Raw genomic sequence first — 24,513 nt, forward strand, 5'->3', positions numbered from 1 at the left:
GCTCATACCATATGCCCTCTTGGCTCTTGTTCATTATTAAATAAAAAAACTAGTTTTTATTTAACTGAAAGTAAGGAGCGACATTCTCTCTTTGACTCTTTCTCTCAATTCTACTTTATTAAACAGTAAAAAAACATTAGCGTAAAGAGCGGGGTGTTGAGAAGGGAACAGTCCTTTTCATACACGGACTAATTTCTGTTCGTTTTCAGTTTTAATGTCGCTCCTTACTTTCATTTAAAAAAACTGGTTTTTTATTTAATTTCTGAACGTTTTTGAATTAATGCATGTTTGATTTTGGCTCATCGCACATAAATTATTAAAATGAAATTTGCATATTAATCCTTTTTGGCTAAATGGCTTTCTCTTAGTTTTGATCAGACTATTTTGAGAAATAAGGGCTGGGGAAGGAGGCCTAGGTGCCCTCCAATTTTTCGGTTGCTTAAAAAGGCAACTAGAACTTTTAATTTTTAATGAACGTTTTTATTAGTAAAAAATATATGTAACTTAAGAATTAACTTACGTAACACACTTCTATATTCTTATATTTTATTATGTATATGAGAGGGTTTGTCCCCTCGTTAATACCTAGCTCGTTACACTAAAGCTTAAGTTTCGTGCCAATTCTTTAAGAATGACCTCCGAATCAGAAACGCCGTAGAATAAACAGTTGAAATTACTAAAAACACTTTAGAATAAAGAGCGAGGAATTTAAGAGGAGAAGAGCCTCTCGTATGCGTAATAATCTCTGTTTGTTTTGTTATTTAATGCTACTCCTTACTTTCAATTGAAAAAAAAACTGTTTCATGTTTATTTTTTCATTTTTTTTCATAGCAATGCTAGAAAATCCTGCGCCCTTTTCATTGAATTTCTCTTCCCCCATGATAAATTCCTCCAAGGAAAGATCCTCCCATATAGCCCCCTCCCCTCAACCCCCCCCCAAAACCCAAAAAATCCCCCTGAAAACTTCTGTACACTTCCCAATAACCATTACTCTATATAAACACAGGTCAAAGTTTGTAACTTGCAGCCCCTCCCCTGGGGACTGTGGGGGAGTAAGTCATCCTCAAAGACATAGTTATTATTGTTTTTGGCTATGCTGATCAAAATGGCTACAATTTTTATCCGTTGATTTTGGGAAACAAATGAGCGTGGGAGGGGGCCTAGGTGACCTCCAGTTTTTTGGTCACCTAAAAATGGCACTAGAACTTTTCATTTCCGTTAGAATGAGCCCTTTTGCGACATTCTAGGACCACCTGGTCGATACGATGACCCCTGGGAAAAAAAGAAAAAAAAAACAAATAAACACGCACCCATGATATGTCTTCTGGCAAAAAATACGAAATTCCACATTTTCGTAGATAGGAGCTTGAAATTTTTGCAATAGGGTTCTCTTATACACTGAATACGATGGTGTGATTTTCGTTAAGATTCTATGACTTTTAGGGTTTGTTTCCCCCCTATTTCCCATTATATTTTATTTAGTTAGGGGGGAACCTAAAATCTTGGAAAACGCTTAGAGTGGAGGGATCAGAATGAAACTTGGTGGGAAAAATAAGCAGAAGTCCTAGATACGTGATTGACATAACCGGAACGGATCCAATCTCTATCGGGGAGTTGGGGGGAGGGTTGATTCTGAAAAATATGAAACAATGAGATATTTTTAACTTACGAAAGTGTGATCGGATCTTAATGAAATTTTATGTTTGGAAGGATGTTGTGTCTTAGAGCTCATATTTTAAGTCCCGACAGGATCCAGTGACATTGGGGGGAGTTGGGGGGGAACCAAAATTCTTGGAAAAAGCTTAGAATGGAGGGATCGGGATGAAACTTGGTGGGAAGAACAAGTCGAAGATACGTGACTGGCATAACCGAACCAGATTCACTCTCTTTGGTGGAGTTGGAGGAGGGAGTAATTCGGAAAAAAAATTGAAAAAATGAGGTATTTGTAACTTACGAACGGGTGATCAGATCTTAATGAAATTTGATATTTAGTAGGATCTTGTGCTTTAGAGCTCTTATTTTAAATCCCGAACAGATATGGTGGCATTGGGGGGGGGGGGGGGGGTAGGTGGAGGGGGAATCCGGAAATCTTGGAAAACGTGAAAATCAAGGTATCTTTATCTAACGAATGGGTGATCGGATCTTAATGAAACTTGATATATAGAAACATTTTATGCCTCAGATGCTCCATTTTCGATTCGAATCGGATCTGTGGACATAGGGGGTCGGAGGGGGGGGGAACAGAAATCTTGGAAACTGGAAATTTTGGAAAACGCTCGAATCTTAATGAAATTTTATATTTAAAAGGACCTCGTAACTCAGATATCTTATTTTAAATCCCAACTGGATCCAGTTTCATTGGGAGAGGGGGAACCGGAAATCGTGGAAAACGCTTAAAGTGGAGAGATCGGAGGGGGTACGGAGATATACAGGGGTACCATATTACGAATTATTCATCAATCTTAATGAAACTTGATATATGGAAAAAAATTTGGTCGCAGATGCTTCATTTTCAGTTCGAAACGGATCTGCAGACATAGGGGGTTGGAGGGGGAAAACAGAAATCTTGGAAACCGGAAATGTTGGAGAACACTTAGAGTGTAGAGATCGGGAGACGAATTTGGTGGGAAGAATAAGCACAAGTCCTAGATACGTGATTGACATAAACGGACTGAACCCGCTCTCTTTGGAGGAGCTGGAGGTTTTTAATTTGGAAAAATTCGAAAAATTGAGGTATTTTTAACTTAAGAACGGGTGACCAGATCTTAATGAAATTTGATTTTTAGAAGGAACTTATGTCTTAGAGCTCTCATTTCAAATCCTGACCAGATTTGTTGACATTGGGGGGAGTTGGAGGGGGAAACCAGAAATTTCGGAAACCGCTTAGAGCGGAGAGATTGGGATGAAACTTGGTTGGTAGAATAAGCAAATGTCTTAGATATGTGATTGACGTAACCGGACTTGATACGTTTTCTTTGGGGGAGTTAGGGGGTGGGGCTCAATGCTTTGGCAAGTTTGGTGCTCCTGGACGTGCTAGGACGATAAAAATTGGTAGGCGTGCCAGGGAGCTGCACCAATTGACTTGATAAAGTTGTTTTGCTGGATTCGACCATCTAGAGGGGGGGCTGAAGGGAGAAGAAAAATTAGAAAAATTCAGGTATTTTTAACTTACGAGTGGGTGATCGGATCTAAATGAATTTTGATATTTAGAAGGACCTCGTGTTCAGAGCTCTTATTTTAACTCCCGACCAGCATTAAGCCTCTGATTTTCCTTTTAAATTAATCTATTGATTCTTAGAATTTTACTAGAGCTCATATGAGCTCTTAGCTCTTGCTTTTTAAGCAAGACACTTCGTGTAAAAGGAGCTGTGGCAGAAACTTCAAAAAGGACTCATTCGATTGAAAATTGAAAGTCCTAGTGCTATTTTTGAGAGTAAACAGTAATTGGAGGCCGCTAGTCGCCCCCGAACGCTCTTGATATCCCTGCATACTATCAAGATTTTGAAACAACCATTTTTTTCAGAATAGTTGAAAGGTCCAGTGATTATGTCTCCGAGGATTTTACCCCCCCCCCTGGGGGGAAGAAGTTAGGTTTGTTGCTCATAGTTAAAATTTTAGCTTTTTATGAACTAAATTGCCGTATAAACTTTGGCTGAGGCTCAATCAACTGGAGATCAAAAGTTCTAGTGCCGTTTTTAAGAGTCAACCGTAATCGGAGGGCAACTTGGTCCGCATCGTTCTATTTACCTTAAATGGATCTGGTCAAAACGTTGATATAGCCATAGCCATTTTGTTCAAAATGGTCCAAAAATCATAGAAAAAGACCTTTAGGTTTGACATAACACCCCAGAGCCATGGGCAAAAATTGGAAGTTGTGCCCAGGAGTTGTATAAGGTTTTTATGGAAGGGGCTATCATGTAAACTTTGGCGAAGGCTCACTTCATTGGAAATTGGAAGTTCTACTTCTCTTTTTAAGAGTAAAAAGTGATCCAAGGGCAACTATCTCTCCCCCCCCCCATATACCCTCATTTCCCCAAATGTGTTCGATCGAAATTTTGAGATAGTCATATTGCTCAAAATAGTCCAAAGATCATATAACAATGCCAACAGGATTGGATAAAACTCACAGAGTCCAGGGGCAAGGGTTGCAAGTTATACCCTGGGGGCAAATGGGGTTTCATGGAATGGGCGGTCGCACAAGCTTTTAAGAAGGTTCATTTGATAAGAACCGAAATTTCTAGCGCATTTTAAAGGGTCAAAAGTGATTAGAGCTCCTTCTGGAACTCCCTCATTTCCCCAAACACATCCTATTAAAGCTCTTTAGATTTGTTTTTGGGTAACATTTATTTATTGATGGTGATTTTTGGTTTAATGGAGCTCTTTACTTTTATTTGTAAGATTTATTTTGTGGAAAAAATATTTTTAAAGTATAAAAAGCAAAGTCAACGCTTTGGTCATCTTATGTAACTTAAAAATTAAACAGTTCGTGCTTACGAACTGTAGATAAGGAGTGACTCAGCACAAGAGTAACTGAAACTGTAAAAAGTAGAATTTTTGATAACAATAGGCACATCAAAAGAATTGTCTTTTTATGCTGATTCTAAATATGTATGTATGTATGTATTTATTTATAACCCATCATACAAAATAATGAAGTGATGGAGTACATTGAAAAAAAAGGGAAAAAAAAGAAGAAAGAAACAACATATCGTAATTACATTCTAAAATACAAACAAAAATAATTCCACGTCAAAAAACAACATTTTACCATTCATGGCCGGTTTGCTTATTGCGCATGTGTACATTCAGCTCAGCTAACTTTGCACAAGGGTCAGACAAGCTATATTTTTTCATCAAATAGGAGTTACGGGTCCACGGAGGAACTCGCAACAGAAACTTAGCAAATTAAACGGTACTAAATACACAATGGTAAAACGGTACTAAATACAGAATGTGGCAGGACGACACTATTGTAAATTCTCGCAAGATGGGTTCTATTCAAATGAAACTGAGAACTAACAATTGTACCATATGCACGACGGATTTTCGTTTCCATACTTTCTAGCATCAATAGCCTAGTTTTCTTCAGATTTTTTCCAATAGGAAGGCCAAGATATTTCAACTTAACACAAGGCTTTACTTCTGTACCATTCAGATCTATAGATATATTATCTGATCTAGTCGCATCTATTTCATTAAAAATCAAAACATCACATTTTTCAGCATTTAGGGAAAGTCCAATATCACTGTAGTTTTTACATATCTCCAAAAAACATTTTTCTAGCCCACTGATAGTCCTACTAATATTGAAAACGTCGTCTGCATAACATAATATCGACAAATCAGTACCTTTATATATACAGCACGAAGAAAGTTGGCACTGAGCTGGAAGCGTTGCATTATTATAAACCGTGAGAGAAGTAACGGCACCCTGCTTAACCCCGATATGAATTCGTATATCATCAGTCAGCAAATTGCTTCCAGGTATAAGTATTTTGCTTTCAAATGGCGGTACATGTACAAAAGAGGTCTAACTAAGTCTAGCAATACACCACGGTTCAAAAGCTCATTCATTGCTTGGGGATGCAACAACGAATCAAATGCTTCACTAACATCGTATGTTCCAAGCGCTAGAGTATCACCGGATTTATCAGCATCGATCAACAAATTGCACAGACATTTTAGAGCATGGAAGCAACCAAGCTTAGGCTGGAAGCCAAACTGGTGAGGAGGCATGTAACAGATAGAACGTAGGCTATTAATTATAAGTAATTCAAACACCTTCGCAAAAACACTTGAAACAGTTATAGGTCGATACGATGAGCATTCAACCGGATCCTTCCCTTTTTTTTAAATCGGTGAAATAAGACCAACGCAAAAAGAATCTGGAACTATACAACAGCAAAAAATGATTTGGTACAACAAAGAAAGATGACACATAAGCTTATCAGACCCATTTTGTAAATGAAGGGTGCATATGCCATCATAGCCCATGGACTGTCTTTTGTTAAGCTTTCGTATAACATCACGTAATTCACTAGAACTTACTGCAAAGGTACCCGGTCCAGGAGTATGTAAGCGATTATTTTTTTTATCCGTTTCAAATTTCTTGAGAATGTTAACGTCAGGTTCGGTGAACTGACTTTTGAAATATGAATGCCACTGGTACTCACTAATTGTAATTTTGCTTTCCCGAGTTTTATTATTTGCCAAACGAGTTTTCCATAACTTATTAGGGTCATTCGCGATCGATTCCGCAATTGCAACAATTTGGCCAACCTGGTGAGTTTTGAGCTCCTTCTGAAAGTGGCGCTTAGTAAGTAACCGTAAAGTATTTACAACTCCGTTTCTAGGTTTATCACAATCATTCCACAGACGTAACCCAAATTTAGAGGAGTGACAAGCGGATTTGAGGCTCTCGTTACTGGACCATCCAGATTTTTCGGTTCCAGATCTACACGCTCTCACTGGGACAGCGAATTTTTCGGTATTTTTTAGAGCGTGGGTAATCTGCGCACAATAAAAATTCAGTTCAATACGAATGTCAGACTTGTCCATATCAGGTTGCCGTTGGAAAAGTTGAAACGAAAGTTGGATGTTATCTAGCATGAAGTAACACTCCCCTTGGAAGATATCCTTATCAATCTTGTCTCAAGATTTAACACGTAAAAATTTAGATTTCCTTTTGGCAAATTCAGAAGAGGGAGTATCTCGGACGGGGATCGACAGGAACAAAGGGATATGGTCACTATATTCACCTTCCAAACCGACTTTCACAAAAAGATCTGGATTGGGAGGATGGAGAAAGACTACATGGTCAATATTAGAAGTGTTTCCAGAAGTTGAAATAAACGAATAATTTCGGTCTTTCGGTACAATCGAGTAACCGGTTGGTAGAATAGATAGAAACGTTTCAGCTCTAGCACTTGAATTCTCAAGTAGATCACAGTTAAAGTCTCCAATAAGTATACACTTTCTGTTCATCTTCTCGATCTTTTTTAAGAGTTTGGCCACCTTTCTGCAAGCAATAGCAAATTTTCTTTCAGAAGCTTCGTCCATGTAATTGGTTGGAAGATAAAGATTGACTATTACCAGGTTATCAACCGTCACAGCAAGATAGCAATCACACATTTCAAACAATTATGATTGAAAAGTTGTCAGGACGGCTAAACCACCGCTTGGCCTTCCTTTAGCTTTAAATCTTCTTACAGGGAAGAGATGTACTGTTACATTAGAGGAAGGGCATAAAAGCTGAGAATTCAAATCTGTCAAAAAGTGTTCCTGAATACAGATGACACTAACGGATTCGCATAACTTTTCCAGGGCTGGTAGTTTATCAAGAATGCCTCCGTTAATATTCCATGAGATAATAGAAAGAAAACCGTCAATATTCATTGAAAGCTGTTAGATTTGTACCGTTCAGCAGTCAATTTCCGATTTTCGGGGCAGGACACTGAATAACATGAGTGACCCGAAGCTTTGCACACAACACATCTTTTCTTCTGCATGCATGGCTGCTCTTTGGTACTTTAATGGTCGGAGCCTGTGCACTGGGAACAGACCTCAGCATTATGACAATCGACCGCCAGATGTCCTACACGGTGGCACTTGAAACAACGGCGCGGTAATGTTTGAAAAACATCAATACGAAAGCATTCAAAACCGATCTTGAGAGGTTCCTTCATATTAGCCTCCAAGGCTTCTTTTGACGGGAAATAAAGTCTAAAAGTGCGGGACTGACCGATCTGCTCAGCTTTTTCGCAGGATGGGATCAACTTAGCCACATCTTCTGCTTTACAATCATTTGGGACAAATCGTAGAACTCCTCTTTGATTCGACGCTTGTTTCAACTGGACTATTTCCTACCTTCATGGCATTAGCAATCTTTTCAGCGGAATCCTTTGATTTGACTATTACTTTCCACTCGTCCTTATTTTTCTTGAGCTCTACTATATCGTCACTTAGCTCTCCACATGTAGTCAGAATAACGTCCTTACGGGCGTTGGGAGATTCAAGAGACTTCGGATATAAAAAAAAAATTTCAGGCTCAATGCTTTCCATCAAAAGTTATGAGAATGTGCTATGTCCTATGTGCGCTATTTTTGAAAAAAGGGGGAACCCTCCCTAGGAATCGTGTTTGCTTGTTTTATTTTTTTCCTAGGGGTGGTTGTACCGAACCAACAGTCCTAGAAAATCAAAAAGGTTTTTTTTTAAAAAATGAAATGAAAAGTTCTGATGCCCTTTTTAAGCGACCAAAAAAATCAGAGAGCAAAGCCACACTCCGACATCTCTTTTCCGCCCAAAGTCTGTCGATCAAAACTGTTGAGATACCCACTTTGTTCAGTATAGTTTAAAGGCAAAACAACCCTAAGGCCCCCGGGGAAAGGCTGCAAGTTAAAAAATTTGCCCATGGTAACATATAGTATTTATTATTGGAAGGTATACAAGACAATTCATTTTATTTTTTTTTAAATAAAATTTTATGATTTTATGTAAATTTTATGTAAAGGGAATTATCTACGGGGAGAATTTTCTATTGGGTGAGAAGTTTCTGAGGATGTGCTTTGAAGGAGAAAAGTTACAATTTGCCGCAATTCCTATAAGAAATTTGACAAAACACAAAATCGCAAAGAAAAGAAGAACAAGGACAATAAGCAGCCAGTGAAAACAAAAATGAAAATTATGCAAATATTTCGGTCAAGACCTCCACTTGACCGAAAACAAAAATTGCCATGAAGAGAAAAATTAGGACAATAACAACCAGTGAAGGTTTATTTTGAGGTTCGGTTTTTACATTGTCCTTTGGACTTTTGTTTGCATTTTTTTATTATTATTCTACACTGTGAATGGTTGAATGGAGATCTCAGCCGTCAGAGACCTCCATGATTAGCCATTGTGGTCACAGAGATTATTTAGGACAAGCTTACGGGGAGCATTTGACCAAATCCGTTCTTAATTATTTTGATTTTAATTTCAGTATTTTTTTGAGGGTTTTCATATTGTCCTTTGGACTTTTATCTGATTTTTTTTTTTCATTTTGCACTGAAGGCAGTTGAGCGGAAGTCTCAACCAAAATATTTGCATAACTTTTTCTTCTGTTATTCACTGGTTGTTATTGTCCTCGTTTCTCTCTTCTTTGCAATTTTTTTGTCATGATTAGCCTGTTTGGTTTCAGAAATTATTTTGTAACCAATGTACAAATTTCCATCGCCTACAGCCGCTTTCTCAGGGGCTGTGGGGAGTTATGTCATGCTTAGAGGCACGCCTATTGAAATTTATGCTGAACAATAAGGCTATCTCAAAGTTCTGATTGGATGACTTTTAGGAAAAGGAAGTTTGAAGGGGGCTAGCTGCCCTCCCATGATTTTGGTCACTTAAAAAAGGCACTAGAACTTTTATTTTTTGTTTCAACGAGCATTCTCCCAATCATTGAGGAACAGTACTTCAAGATAATCACCACTGGTTTAAAAAACAAAATAAAAAACAAAAAATAAACAAAAAAAACGCGCATCCGTGATTTTTACTATTGAAAAAAAAAAACTAAGTTCCACATTTTTGAAGATAGGAGCTTACAAATATAATTAGTTTTTTGATATTACCTACTTATTCAAAAGTCAGGCAAGTTTCTTCAAGTTAAAACTAATGGATATGTAGCAGTAAAGTTCGTGAATTTTATTTATTTTTGGAATCAGCATAAAAAGCCGATTCTTTTTTATGCATCAACTGTTCGCAAAATTCTGCCTTTTAAAATTTTGGGTACTATTTAGCTGAATTGCTCCTTACTCGCAGTTTGTTACCAGATTTACTGTTGAATTTGGCCTCCCATACCACCATGAAGTACATAGCTCTATGCGGGGGATTTTTTCATAAAAAATTACATTCTGATTGACGTTAACTTTCAAACATAAATATGTTTCAAGGTTTTCTTTTTACCGATTCAAACAATCATATTTAAGTTTAGTGTCGTAAGTTCTTTAAGATTTTATCAAAGAACATATCAGTAGATATTCTACCCATATGAAAGACTCTTCTTTTCAAATATTACACTTTTGCTTGTTACAGTACTTTTTTTTAGATATGGATGCCGCTGTCAAATTATTGATTTGTTCCGACTATGATCCGCTTTCTCCATTGACAAGTATTGATGGTGAAATCAATGCTCAATTTTTTGATCATCCAAATGTGGTGAAAATATACGCCATCGACAAGAAAACCGAACAAGGGCTAGCACTTGTTGTTATGGAGGACGGTGGTCAGACCTTACAAAATATTATTGATGATCCGCAGGAAAAACTTGACAAAAAAACATGTATTAGGTAGGTTTTTCGACTTAAATTGTTTGTGCCCTGTTAGACATATTATAATCATATTCAGTGATAAAAATCAAAATTACGCTCGATTACAGTGCCAACTATGTACGCCGTCCAGAACTTCTCAATTTTAACGTTGTCCAACTTAAGTCTTTAGATCGACCAACCAGGGTCGAGAGTTAGCGCACAATTTCTTGACGCTAAAAAAATAAAAGCTAGGAACACTATTTTTTCTGTCTGTAACAGGAGTATGACAAAAAATAAGATGACGCTATTATAGTGAGGCGGCTAAGCATACGAATCATACAGTTTTTCAAGAAAGCATGAAAGCTGGTGAACATATCTTTTTGGTGAACAATCCTGGAAATGGAGGCAAACAATTCAATCACTAAAACGTCGTCAAAACGTAGCATAACGTCATAAATTGTCGGGAAAATTCAAATGAGGTTTTAATAGCCAACCAAACCTTGAAATGGGTAAAAATAATACTGAATGAACAGCTCGTCTCGCTTTTATCTTCAGATCATAAGAGCATCGTCTAAAAATCACAAAACATCGCTTCTTTTTCAAATAGTGATTTGCTTATATATAAAAGGCAGTAAATTTAAGCAATGGATGAGGCCTCAACTATTCCAAAAATTCCTAGAAAGGGATACAATAAATGAACTAGCAAGAACGTCGTTAAAACGTTATTTTAAAAACGGGTTTAGATAGCGCACGAAAGCCTTGAATGAGTAAAGATATGAGTAAAGCTTCTGATCGCTCCAGCGAGAAAAGGTTCTGATCGCTCTGATCATTTAGCATCATATTAGAGGCCAAAACTCAGGATTACGGACCTCATTATTCTTAAAAATTTATAACGTTTTCAGAAGGTCGCATTAGGTTATATGACGTTCTAAGGATGTAATATCGCAAAGTGCCTGTCTGTAAAATTGATATCAGTCATAGATTGAAAAAAATTCCATTTGTCACAAGACAAATCCCCTGTGACTTTTCAGAGCGTTATTTATTATTCCGTCTATTAGTCAGAGCGCCAGATTCTGTATCCTGCACCCACCCATGCCGGAAGGTACAAAAATGCTGAGGATGGATCCTAGGGTAATCGACCATGCTGAAAACGAATATCGTAGGGCGCATGTTTGCCGTTGGGGCGTTTCTGAGATATAGGCCAAAAACGCCAAATTTAGCCTATAACTAAGTGTGACGATTCAGGATTTTTTTGCGACTTCTCGGGTTGAGGAATCTGGCGTAATGTTATATCAATCGAAAGAAGAGATTAGATCTACAAGAATATGATTTTTAAATTAAAAAAAAAACACTATTTTTTTCTCTATTTACTGCAGTTTCAAAATGAGTGCTATAAAATTCAATAAATATCTCAAAGAAAGGCTAAAAACTCGAAATTTCTTCAAGATAAGAATTTTTTTTTATATTCGAAAAGAAAGCGCATTCAATTCCGTACAATTTGAGATAAAAACATATAAACTATTTTTATTTTTAAAAGGTCTGCGATTTTTTTTTGTAATGTCACTGAAATGATCACTAGCCGTATCATGAAAAGGGACATATTTTTTTTTCTTCAAAGGGTAGGAATACTTCAAACTTCCTAACTGTTTAAAATGTTTAACTTGTACTTAAAAATAAAAATAGGTTTAAAAAAATGTTGACTAAAAAAAAGTGTTTTTTTTTTGTTTTGATTTTTGTTTTTGTTTTTTATAGAATGGACGAATATGTTTTCTGGTGTACTAAGGCGTCTGCAATTACCTTTTTGGGACCTGATTTGCCAGTAATACGACTAAGCTATTTACTACATAAAAGAATTCTACTTCACAGATGGATTCAGTCAGCGCATTGGACTTGTCTTACTCGGCCTGCCCGTAAAATTGCGTAACAGTAACTGATTAGGGACCTGTTGTAATTAAAAGTAAAAGGTATCAAATAAAATTTTCATAAATATTCCTCATTATCTTCTTCCGAGAATTCAGATGGGGCAAGGTCAGACTCCCTTCATGCCCTCCTCGTTCCGCGGCAGGAGCATAATCTGCAGCATCCTTTCATTTTTGAGCAGCTACAGTCTTTCCTGCATCTTCTACTTTTGCATCTGCAGTAAGATTCCAGGCTTGAAGCTTCTTTACAGTTTGAGACGACCGCATCTACTCCCCCTTCAGCTATCTTCCATCCAAGGAGACGTGGATCTGGAATGCTCGGCCGAGCCTGTACTGACGACAAGATTATCCATGTAGCGAATATGGCTCTTCGTAGGCATAGCTCGAAGGTGTTTTCAGAAGGTGGAAGTCTTTTCACATCTTGTTTCTGGCGCCGAATGTAAGCCCTTACACTGGCCAGTGAATTGAATCCGGCCTGTTTACCGTACTGTTTACAATGACCAGAAATTCTGATAGGTCGTAAAATTCTCTAAACGCGTCGACTTAAAGCTTCCCTTCTGCATCCTTGATCTGCTCCGTCACAGACACCATTTTGAGGCAAAAGTTGGGGACACCACGGTCTGGTAAAGTTGGACAGCAGCCACGCTTGACCAGAGACACTTTGAATCTCTCCTTGAACCCACCTGAGAAAAAAAAGGTTGAGTGCGTTCAGAAGCTGATCACTCATCTGCTCCCAGGTTTCATACAAAATTTCGAGGAACCGGCTTTTAGACGCTGAACTGGCAAGTACGGCATCCCATTCTTCAACTGTGCTAAGAGCGGAAATCTGGAGGTTTTTCGCTTTCCCTCGTTGGAGTCTGCATGCTGATTTCAAGGAGATCAATTCTCCTGTGTCCGTGAGCTTCCCAAACAGCCCGTTTTACCGATGTGCGACAATGTGGACTTCAGAAATACCCACTGGAAGATAATTCAGCAATGATAGACATTGCTGAATTATGCAACAAGCTTGCTTTGCGACTAGCTTGAAAGCTTACCGTATTTGGTATTAATAAATAAATAAATAAATAGAAGCAATCTTTCCGCGAAGGATTTGACTGTGTCAAACCTGGCAGACCGATATGACCTTATCTTGGACATTAGGTCAATGATGTATTGGACATTACTGTAGCTGATGTTTTTTCTTTGGATTTCAAAGTGGCCGGCCAAGCTGAAATTCCTCCTTTTTTTCTAAGCCAGTTCAACAGCACAGCTTTGTTCCTTGCCCTCATTTCTCAGCCAGAGGATGTCTTGGCTGTTTGTTGCGGAATATGTTCAAAAATAGATTGAGGGAAAGGAAGAATCTCTTTTGTGTGTTTGCAACGGCTTTCTCCTTTTCTTCGCCGTAGCTCAACTGAGCAGTAATGATTCTCTTCAAGGCTGTTACTTCAGAGCTCAGGAGATCGGTTTTAGGGACACCATTCACATTCTGAGTTTTTCTCTCTGAAGGGGAAGTTCGGAGTACAACCTTTTTCAGATCTTCTTTCCTGTTGCACAGAAAGTCCTCAACCACCTCTTTTGCTTTTGTGGCTACGCAAGTAATATCAGAAACAATCTTCTCATCGTCCATAACTTCTGACGTCACAATATCCACTAGGTCGAAGTCCACTCTGCTGAATAGATTGCCACATGTAGTGAAAATGTCTCGAGCTCTATCTCGTGAAAATTGTAATCGCGTCGTCGTCGACTGATTGTCTTCGTGATATTTCAATGTCTCGTTGACTACTTGCAGGAAACCATTGCTGATGGCAGCGGAAATCAGTAAGGTAAGAATCCAAGCTTTAGTCTATCTCTCATCCATTTGTTCTCCTATTATTCCGGCCGTCGTCTTTGCATCCTTGTTCACTGTACATTCCAGTATCTGATCGGAACAGGTTGCCGTAAACCTGGTGTGTGTTCTCTTCACTGCGAAGTATCCTTTCATGAGCCTTCTGTGTGCATCAGGAAAGGTTTGTGGTAAACGTCGCATGTCATATAGGTACTGTATGAGACCTCTTGTATACTGAGGATGGTCAGCCACCACCAAGTATGGCAACATCCGAGAAGTGGCTGTCAAATGAGACTCCCAGTGCCAGTCCCAGTGACAGTTCTCTTCACTGCGAAGTATCCTTTCATGAGCCTTCTGTGTGCATCAGGAAAGATTTGTGGCAAACTTCGCATGTCATATAGGTACTGTATGAGACCTCTTGTATACTGAGGATGGTCAGCCACCACCAAGTATGGCAACATCCGAGAAGTGGCTGTCAAATGAGACTCCCAGTGACAGTCCCATTCAGCATGATTGAATTGCATCGCTATTTCAAGTATTTCCAAGAACTACCGCCAGAAAGCAAACGTGGGGGACGCATTTCGAAGGGTTTTGAAGGCATTCATTATGGGAGCCAAAGTGATTAAGGTATCGTTTGCCTTCTGAAGTGCAATTCGCGCGTTAGCACCGTTTGCCAATGAAGTCCTGAATAACTCAATGGCACTACCCAGCTGGTCCAGAAGGGATAAGTCTTCTTCTGCTTCGGAGTAATACTCTTGCAAGGACTCCCAGTAGAGGGCTAGCAAGACCTCGTACAGTATGCAGTAGGCATTGATATCTTGGTAGTAGCCGTTCCCTTGAAATACCTTTTCGCATGTACCAGGTAGCAGCAGCTTTGCCTGCACTATAATCTCTTTAAGTCCGGAGCTGTCCATTGTCTTACCAACTGCCTTTAGTTAGTTGAGCAGGAGATGGAAGTCACCCATCCGTAGGATTACGTTTTTGAAGTCATATGGGTATTTACTTTTCACTCCCTGTGCTAGCTGATAAATGAAGACATCTTGCGTGACCACCGTATCGTCACATCCTACAGCTTTACTTATCGCCGTGAACGTTCGCAGAGATTTTTCGACTGTTGCATGGTTGTTTGGTGCTTCATGAAGGAAAAGCAAGATGTTAGATTAAATATTGACAAATCAATTTCAAATCACAGATGTTCCATTGACAAGCATTTTCACTAGAACTGGAAGTTCCAATACTAAATCTGATCGATCAATGTAACATGCTTTTTTATCAGTCCTTACAAATCTAAATTAGTCAGTATCACCTAGTTTCTTGTGATATTTAATTTTGTAAATTACTTTCATTTAGTCTCTTACTTCTGCAAAAAAAAAATTTACACTCATTTTTCCAGCCAACTTTACAACATCAAAAGTGCTTTTAAAAACTCTATTTATTTAAGAATTGTTTTTTGATCTTCCAAATTTGTGTCACTTTCTTCATTATCATCCATCAACAAATCAGTATTTGCCTCAGAATCACATGTTGAATCAACCTGAAGTAACTGTTTTTGTTTTTTTTTTATCTTGGCCTACCTGACTCACTTTTCTTTTTGATCTTCTGCTTAGCTTATCAATCAACTTCCCGCTAGGTAGCAGGCTACTAAACAAAATTCATATTATCGGGTACACTCGCTAAAAAAGTTGCAGACCCCCCAGATATAATAATTTAAACTTTTTTTCTTAGCTAAATGTGTTCGGAATTAAACCGGCTTTCTTTTTTAATATAAAAAAAATTACTTTATCTTGAAAAAATTTCGAGTTTTTAGCTTTTCTGTTAGAAATTTGTTGACAAAAATTTGACTTTTTTTAAAACTGCAGTAAAACGTGTACTATTTTTTATTTTTTTTTTACAAACAAAAATCAAATTCGTGTAGCCCCAAGTTTCTTCTTTCTATTGATGTAAGAGTACGCTGGATTTGACCAATCTTATCTGTAAAAAAAAAAATTAGAATCATTGAACCCCATTATAGGCCAAATTTGGTGTTTTTGGCCTATATCTCAGAAACGCCCCAACGGCGAACATGCGCCCTACGATATTCGTTTTCAGCATAATCGACTACCATGTGATCCACCCTTAACATTTTTGTACCTTCCGGTATGGGTACTAATCGAAATAAGCGAGATACAGAATCTGTCGCTCTGACTATATTGCGTAGCTGAACAATTTGGGCGATAGGAAAGTCTCTGCTTGACACCAGACTCAACTGGAAACTTGGGAGTGGAATGTTTCCCAAGGCGCGGAAACTTGTTTCGATATCCATGTATCTGGTTTAAGGTATGTCAACGAGGTCATGTGTTACCCGATCTTCAATCATGCAACCATTATTCAACCATCCTTCATAAATTTGTCCTAACAAGGGCGTCAAAAATAAGCGGTGAAGTCAATAAAAGGGACGAGCAATGATAGGTGAAAGCTGTTGTACTGTTACTGGATGAGCCGGATTGTTAGTATTTCCTCCTGAGAACACCTCTCCTGTCTGAATCCTGCCTGATCAGGACTGTTTAGCTGACACATACGTCTTCAAATCTATTCAGGAGAATTACGCAGAAAATTTTCATTTTAATGTCAATTAAAATGTCCCTTTTTGTGGACTGGAACGAACAATGATTCTTTCCAGTCTTTTTTGAAAGCCTTCGTCGTTCAAGCAAGTACAAACAAGCTGTGAATGTGGCATAATAAGGCTGATGAAGCCTTGCCCTTTTCAGCAGGGATCCTATCCTCTCCTGGCACCTCATTACTCTGTATCCACTTGAGTACTTGTCTACTCTTAATACATCAGTGATACTAACTGGCTCTATATTTATATCATAAGGTTCCCTACCAGTAAACAAGAAAGGAGGCAGATTATATGAGTCTCTGATGGTGCTTAGTGGCTCAGAGAAGTGTTCTCGTCAGCGTTCCAATAATCATTTTTTGGATCAAATGATTTCCCTGCACTTTTCTTTCAGTCGTTGAAGGGACTTACCCAATTCCTTCTTTTATGAATTTAAAGATTCTCAAAAGTAATAAAGTCAAGTCTAAGTCAGGTTGATTTTCGAGTGCATTCTGCAGTTCATTAGAGTTCTTTTGCACCACCTACGAGGGGGTGCATCATTTCAACTAGTTCTATGGTGCGGCCAGGACCTAGATTGTTTTTTTCGGTTGGCGTGGTCAAGGACTGTTTCAGCTGCATTTTGATTAACAGCTTTTATCTGTGCCCATTCTTGGTCAACGTCAGACAATCGGTTCGGGACTTCAGATCGGTTGCTGAGCTTTAACTCGAACGCAGCTTTGATTTCTGGACAACTTAATTTACTAAAGTCAAAGAAGTTTCATTTTTTGCCCCCGCTATCAGAGGTTTGTGTCAACCCTAGTAGTATTGTTATATGCTCTTTGCACTATTTGGCACACAATGTCTGTCTAAAAATTTTGATCAGATGTATTTTGGGAAATTAATTTGTGGAAAGGAGAGTGTTGGGGGAAGGTTGGTTGCCTTCTGATCACTTTGAACTCTTAAAAAGTGAACTAGAACTTTTGATTTCAAATCAGATGAGCCTCCTCCAAATTTTATGCGATAACCCCTTTCAAACAAACTTATTTGCCCCTGGGGCATAGCTTCCAACCCTTATCCCCGGGATCTGGGAAATATGTCAACCCTGGGGAAATAATTACGAGATCTTTGGACTATTTTGAACAATATGGCTCTGTTACAATTTTGATCGGACACATTTGGAGAAAATAGGGTGTGTGGGGACTAGTTGTACTCTGGTCACTTTTAACTCTTAAAAAGGAACTAGAGCTCCCAATTTCTAACCATATACGCCTTCTCCAAAATCTGTTACGATCGCACCTTTCGTTAAAACCCGATTTGTCTCTGAGGCATAGATCAAAAACCTTTATCCCAAGTATTTTTGGGGTTGTGTCAACCCTGAAGGTATTGTCATGTTATCTTATAATTTGTTACGATCAAACCTTTCATTAAAACCCAATATGTCTCTAAGGCATAGCTCAAAAACCCTTGCCCCAAGTATTTTTGAGGTTGTATCAACCCTGAAGGTATTGTCATATTATCTTTGGGCTATATCGAACAAAACGACTATCTCAAAATTTAGATGGAATGCATTTGGGAAAAAGAGGGTTTTGGGGGCATGTTAATCTCCGATCACTTTTGGCTCTTAAAATGAGGAACTAAAACTTTCAATTTTCAATCAAATGAACCTCTTCCAACGATTGTATTACTATCCCGTTCATAAAAACTTTATAAGCCTTCGGGTTATAACTTACAATCCATACTCTCGGGCTCTGCAGGGGTGGTGTCAACGCCATTAGCATTTCTAAATGATCTTTGGACAATTTTAAACAAAGCGGCTATCTCAAAATTCTGATCGGATATATTTGGGAAAAAAAGGCGTGGGGAAGGCATTTGATTACCGATTATGTTTGACTCCTAAAAAAAACTAAAACATTCAAATTCAGATCAAATAAGCCTTCTCCAAAGTTTTTACGACCATGCCCTTGGACCCTAACTTACAACCCTTGTCCCTGAGCTCTGGAAATTGTGTCAACCCCGAAGGCATTGATACATGGTCTTCGAAGTACAACTCTTGATTAAATGACTCAATTTCCATGTGAATCAGCCTCCTCCAAAACTTATACCCCCACCCATTCCGTGAAAACGTTATAAGCCCCTGCTGCATAGCTAACAACCTTGGTTCCTAGGCTCTGGGGGACTGTGTTAACCCCAGAAATTAAGAGGTTGTTACCATTCGATAAATATTTGATTCATAAAATTGGGACCTAAAACTTCCAGTTTACAACCAAATGAGCCTCTTCAAGGGTTTATTCGACCTCCTCTTCCATAAAAATCTGACCTGCCCATGGGGCATAACGTAAAACCCTTGTCTCCAGGCTAGGGGAGGCTATCTCAACCTTAGAAGTATTGTTACATGATATATGAACTATTTTGAACAAAATGGCTGAGTCAAAATTTGATTAGGTGGATTTGGGGAGAAGAGGACGTGGGAATCCAGTTACTCTCCGATCACTTTTGGCTCTGAAAATGGGAACTAGAACTTTCTATTTCTGAACAAATGAGAATCATCCAAAGTTAATACCACCCCGGAAGTATACGAAAACTTTATATGTTTCCGGGGCATAATTTACAACACCTTGTTGACCCCCAGAGTTTTGCTATCTGATCTTCAAATTATTTCAGACAAAATGGCAATTTCAAAATTTTGATCGGGTACATTTAAGTGAAAGAGGATAAGGTGGGCTAGTTGCCCACCGATCGCTTTTGACTACTCCGAAAAAGGGCACTAGAAATTCCGATCTCATATTGAATGAGTCCGCTCCAAAATTTTTGCGGCCACCCTTTCCATGTGAATTGTCTCTGGGAAAAAAAATACTAATAAATAATCAAACGTAGAAGCCTGCCTTTACTAAGGGCAACGCTACAAAGTTGCCTGTGATGAAAGAATTAAAATAATCTTAAAACTAGTAAAACTTAAATTTAGTATGCAAATCAAGCTTAAAACGAAACAAAAATCAATAAGAATAAGAGTTTGGCTACTGTCCCATCCCTAACTTAAAAATTTTTAAAGCCTATTGCGTCATCAGCGCTATTATGAAAACGAATGGTCATTTGTTGTCGTAGAAACTTCGAAAAGAGCTCATTTGATTGGAAATTAAAGGGGCTAGTGCTCTTTTTAATAGTGAAAAGTGATCGGAAACTAGCAGTCGCAAGTATTTTACCCCGAGTTTGATTAATTTGCTTATAGACTATTACGGAGTTCGTTGATTTCATCCCAGAGTAGAGATATTTTGAAAACTGGTTTCGCAGGGTTTGATACGGGTTCTTTAGTTTGTATGGCACTGCACAGTGATGGCTGCACGAGGCCACCTTAATTTCATAGTTTAATTTTTTATCAGTTTAAATAATTAAGCTACGCTTATCTATTTTCACGATTGAAGGTTGGAACATTGATAAAATATTGCATTACACACCAAAAATTTCTTGGGTATTATACATATCAGTAACATTGATAAAATATTGCACTACAAACCAGAAATTGCAGTTTCATATAACTACCGTAAATACTTAGAAAACGTATTCACATATTAACACAATATAAGATAGGTCTGTGAAAAAACCTTTGGTTTCCTTTGGTTTCCGAAAGAAACCAAAGGAAAGGTGGATCTCTGACATAACATGGAAACTGATTGACGAACGAAAGGCACTTAAGCAAGCCATGCTCATAGATACTACAAGGTGTTCAGAGCTGGCAACAAAACAATTATACAAAGAAAAAGATAAAGAGGTAAAAAAGAGTGCAAGAAAGGACAAGAGACAGTTCCTTGAAAAGAAAGCAGCTTTAGCTGAAGAGGCTGCTAGGAAGGTTGACTCCAAGACTGTCTACCGATTGACAAATGAGATGGTAGGAAAACAAAGCAGCCCAATCACCCTTGTCTAGGACGAAAATGGATCAATTATATCTGATCCAGAAAAAATTGACGAGAGATGGGCTTCCCATTTCGAAAAACATCTGAACAGACCGAGAACTTGCGACCAAGCTAACGTACCTGATATCCCTTTTATGTATCTAGACATCAATACAGATCCTCCGAGTGCTGAGGAGATCATGCCTGCAGCAAAGAAGTTAAAAAATGGACGAGCCCCGGGTATTGATGGCAATTCAGCAGAAATGCTGAAGTACTCAATTAGTACCTGCGCATCCATTTGGCTTTCTCTCTTCACCAAAATATGGACCTTAGTGAAGGTCCCAAGAGATTGGAGCAGAGGCATTATAGTCAAACTCTTCAAAAAGGGAGACTTGATGAACTGCCATAACTGGAGAGGCATCAATCTTCTCCCTGTCTCATCCAAACTATTAGCCTCCGTCATTTTGCAGCGTCTGTGGAAAGCACTAGACGCAACTCTACGAGAAGAGCAGCATGGTCTTAGAACTGGGAGATCCTGTTCTGATCTAATATTTGTACTGAGAATGCTTTTCGAAGAATCAAAAGAATGGAACAAGAAGCTCTACCTCCTATTCATTGACTTTGAAAAGGCATTTGACTCAGTTGACAGAGATTGCTTGTGGAGAGTTTTGAAATACTACGAAATTCCCGAGAAAATATTAGATATGATTATAGCGCTTTATGAAGAATCGGAATGTTGCGTAAAGAACGAAAACGGTACAACCAGATTTTTCAAGATCATGTCTGGTATTCGTCAAGGATGTGTACTTTCCCCCATGCTTTTTATAATTATAATGGATTATGCCCTGAGATTCGCATCAGGCTACGGGATAAAAGTAAGCAACAAGCAACTGTTTGATCTGGACTTTGCGGACGACGTTGTCCTTCTCGAAGAGTCTAAAGAACGGTTGCAGCAGCTGCTTGACACTATTACCGAGAATGCAGAGAATGTTGGGCTAAAGATAAACACTGACAAATCGAAGAGCATGGCCATCACAACCTCGCCACTTGTTCTCCATTGCAAAAACAAAGATCTAGAACAAGTCCAGGAGTTCTAGTACCTGGGTAGCTGGATTGATTGTGATGGAGAGATCTCGACCGAGATTAAACGTAGAATTGGACAAGCTACAGGTGTCTTCAATAGATTGAAGCCTATTTGGAGAAGTAATAAATATTCAATGCGACTGAAGCTTCGACTCTTCAACAGCAATGTACTCTCAATTCTCCTTTACGCAAGTGAATGTTGGAAAATAAACACCCGGCTTGAAAAAAGGATCCTTGCATTTGAAAATATGAGCCTCAGAAGAATGTTGAATACAAGCTGGCAACAAAAAATTACAAATGCAGAAATACACAGAAAAACAGGTCAACCTCCAGTCATTGAGTTGCTGAAAAGAAGGCGTTGGACATACCTGGGACACGTTCTTCGTATGGAAGAGAGCCGCCTTCCTCGAACAACCTATGAATGGAAGCCAGACGGTAGAAGAAAGAGAGGCCGCCCCAAAAATACATTGAGACGAACACATGACCGAGATGTGAGGACGGCCGGCACCTCGCTAATACCTGAATGGGAAGACGTCATCGCTGCAGCACCAATGCGAGACGAATGGAGAGGCTTAGTCGACGCCCTATGCACCACCGTTGACTCTGGAGGAACTAAGGTCTAAGGTAAGGCCTGTGAAAAAAAGAAAAGTAATTACAAACTATTTATGCAATTAATTGCTACCCTATAATCTAATTATGAAAAATAATAATTAGTTCTAAGTTCTTTTGATCCCATTCTTATAAGGATAATTAGGCAGTTGTAAAACATAAACTGAGAAAATAAACTTACCTTCTTGTAATGCAAAAAAAAAGAGATTCCGGCAAGTTGAAATTTATCTGACAAAGATTTCTTTGTGACAGCACAATGTTAAATACAATTCAAATTGCTATAGTTTAAAACGAGGTCATGGAAAGAATGTGATTTGATTTTCTCCATATAGTTACAACTCAATTTGAAATGTTCATTGAATTGGCGCTGTCTATAACTTATTCACAGGTAGTTTTTATAATTTGGGGAATTTTAGGGAAATTTCAACTTCGGCTATTTAATTTTTAGTTTTTAACACTTCTGCAGGCGAAGCAAGCCAATTTGTAAAAATACAAAAATGAGAGGGTTAACTTTTATCTTATTTTTGTTTAACGAAGTTGTCGAAAAACTCTTCAAAATGTTCGTTGAATCAATGCAAAATTATTATTCAGTTTTTTTTAATTTGGTCCCTTAGGAAAAGGACAATATTAATTGCTCATTCATATGGGCCTGCGGGAGATTTCGTTCTCAAAAGAACCCCCTCCATCTCTCGCACAAACCCATCATTACCCCTACCCCGGAAAATTTAGATATGGCCGTGTTAGAAAAATACAGAAATAAATTTGTTCATTATGATTGTGAAAACTACTTTTGTTTTACTAGTTAAAAATTCACGGCTAATTTAAATATGACTGTATTAAAATTGAGCCTTATTTAAATAATGGCCGTATTAGAAAACTTCAGCAATAAGAATGTTCATTATGATCATAAAAACTGATTTTGTTTTACCAATTATTTATTCATGGCTAGTTTAAATATCAGCTCGAATTAAAGTATTTTGATTTCAATTCATTTTATGTAATGTTTGTTTTCTTATTTTATTTTGATTTTTTACAAAAATGAATGAAAATGAACAGAAATTAAATATTAAAAAAAATAGTTTTTCTTAATAACAGTAAAGAGCGAAAATGTTTCTTCAGCGGAGTAAAAAAAAAAATGACATTATAATGAATAATCTACTAAAAGTTGAAAGAAACACTTAATAAAAGTAAAACCAATAATGACCTTAAAAGTTCAAAAAATAACACTAATATTCAATTCAAAATCAAAGGGAATAGAAATTACTAAATAATTGAAGAGCAACAACGAAAATGAACAGAAACTAAATATCAGCTCGAATTAAAGTATTTTGATTTCAATTCATTGTGTGTAATGTTTGTTTTCTTATTTTATTTTGATTTTTTACAAAAATGAATGAAAATGAACAGAAATTAAATATTAAAAAAAATAGTTTTTCTTAATAACAGTAAAGAGCGAAAATGTTTCTTCAGCGGAGTAAAAAAAAAAATGACATTATAATGAATAATCTACTAAAAGTTGAAAGAAACACTTAATAAAAGTAAAACCAATAATGACCTTAAAAGTTCAAAAAATAACACTAATATTCAATTCAAAATCAAAGGGAATAGAAATTACTAAATAATTGAAGAGCAACAACGAAAATGAACAGAAACTAAATATCAGCTCGAATTAAAGTATTTTGATTTCAATTCATTGTGTGTAATGTTTGTTTTCTTATTTTATTTTGATTTTTTACAAAAATGAATGAAAATGAACAGAAATTAAATATTAAAGAGAAATTATTTTTCTTAATAACAGTAAAGAGTAAAAATTTCTCTTCAGCGGAGTAAAAAAAAAATTGACATTATAATGAATAATCTACTAAAAGTTGAAAGAAACACTTAATAAAAGTGAAACCAATAATGACCTTAAAAGTTAAAAAAATAATAATAATATTCAATTCAAACTCAAAGAGAACAGAAATTACTAAATAATTGAAGAGGAAGCCATCTGTCTTGTACCCCCAATTATAATTTTTAACAGTTATTATAAGAGTTAAAACAGTTAAAAAAAAAACGGATATTAGACTTATTGTTGTACGCGCTTTAAGGAAAGCAATCTATATTTCAAATAATTTTTCTTTTATTATTATGTCTTTGAAAAATAAGCAGAGTAGTGAAAGTTCTCGAATTTATCTTGTGATTACATTTTCTAATATCAATCTACTTCCATCAGACTGGTATGCACAAAAGTTCCATTAATATTTCTTCATTCCCAACATATTTCTTTAAAATGCATAAAAGAGCCAAATAAATTCATTATTACAAAACACCACTGCAAAGAATAAAATAGATTTCTTCCAAAAATTTAATTTTTCAT

General features: G+C 37.4%; 1 protein-coding gene across 1 annotated transcript in view; it reads left to right on the forward strand.

Moving 5' to 3' along the window:
• Positions 1 to 24,513, forward strand: part of LOC136032620 (proto-oncogene serine/threonine-protein kinase mos-like) — a 99,778-nt gene that overhangs the window by 44,886 nt on the left and 30,379 nt on the right. The window contains exon 3 of the mRNA XM_065712893.1: positions 10,076 to 10,316. Coding sequence (XP_065568965.1) covers positions 10,076 to 10,316 — 241 coding nt within the window. The remainder of the gene's footprint in view (positions 1 to 10,075; positions 10,317 to 24,513) is intronic.

This window comes from Artemia franciscana, chromosome 11, assembly GCF_032884065.1.
Source record: "Artemia franciscana chromosome 11, ASM3288406v1, whole genome shotgun sequence".
NCBI classification, from domain to species: domain Eukaryota; kingdom Metazoa; phylum Arthropoda; class Branchiopoda; order Anostraca; family Artemiidae; genus Artemia; species Artemia franciscana.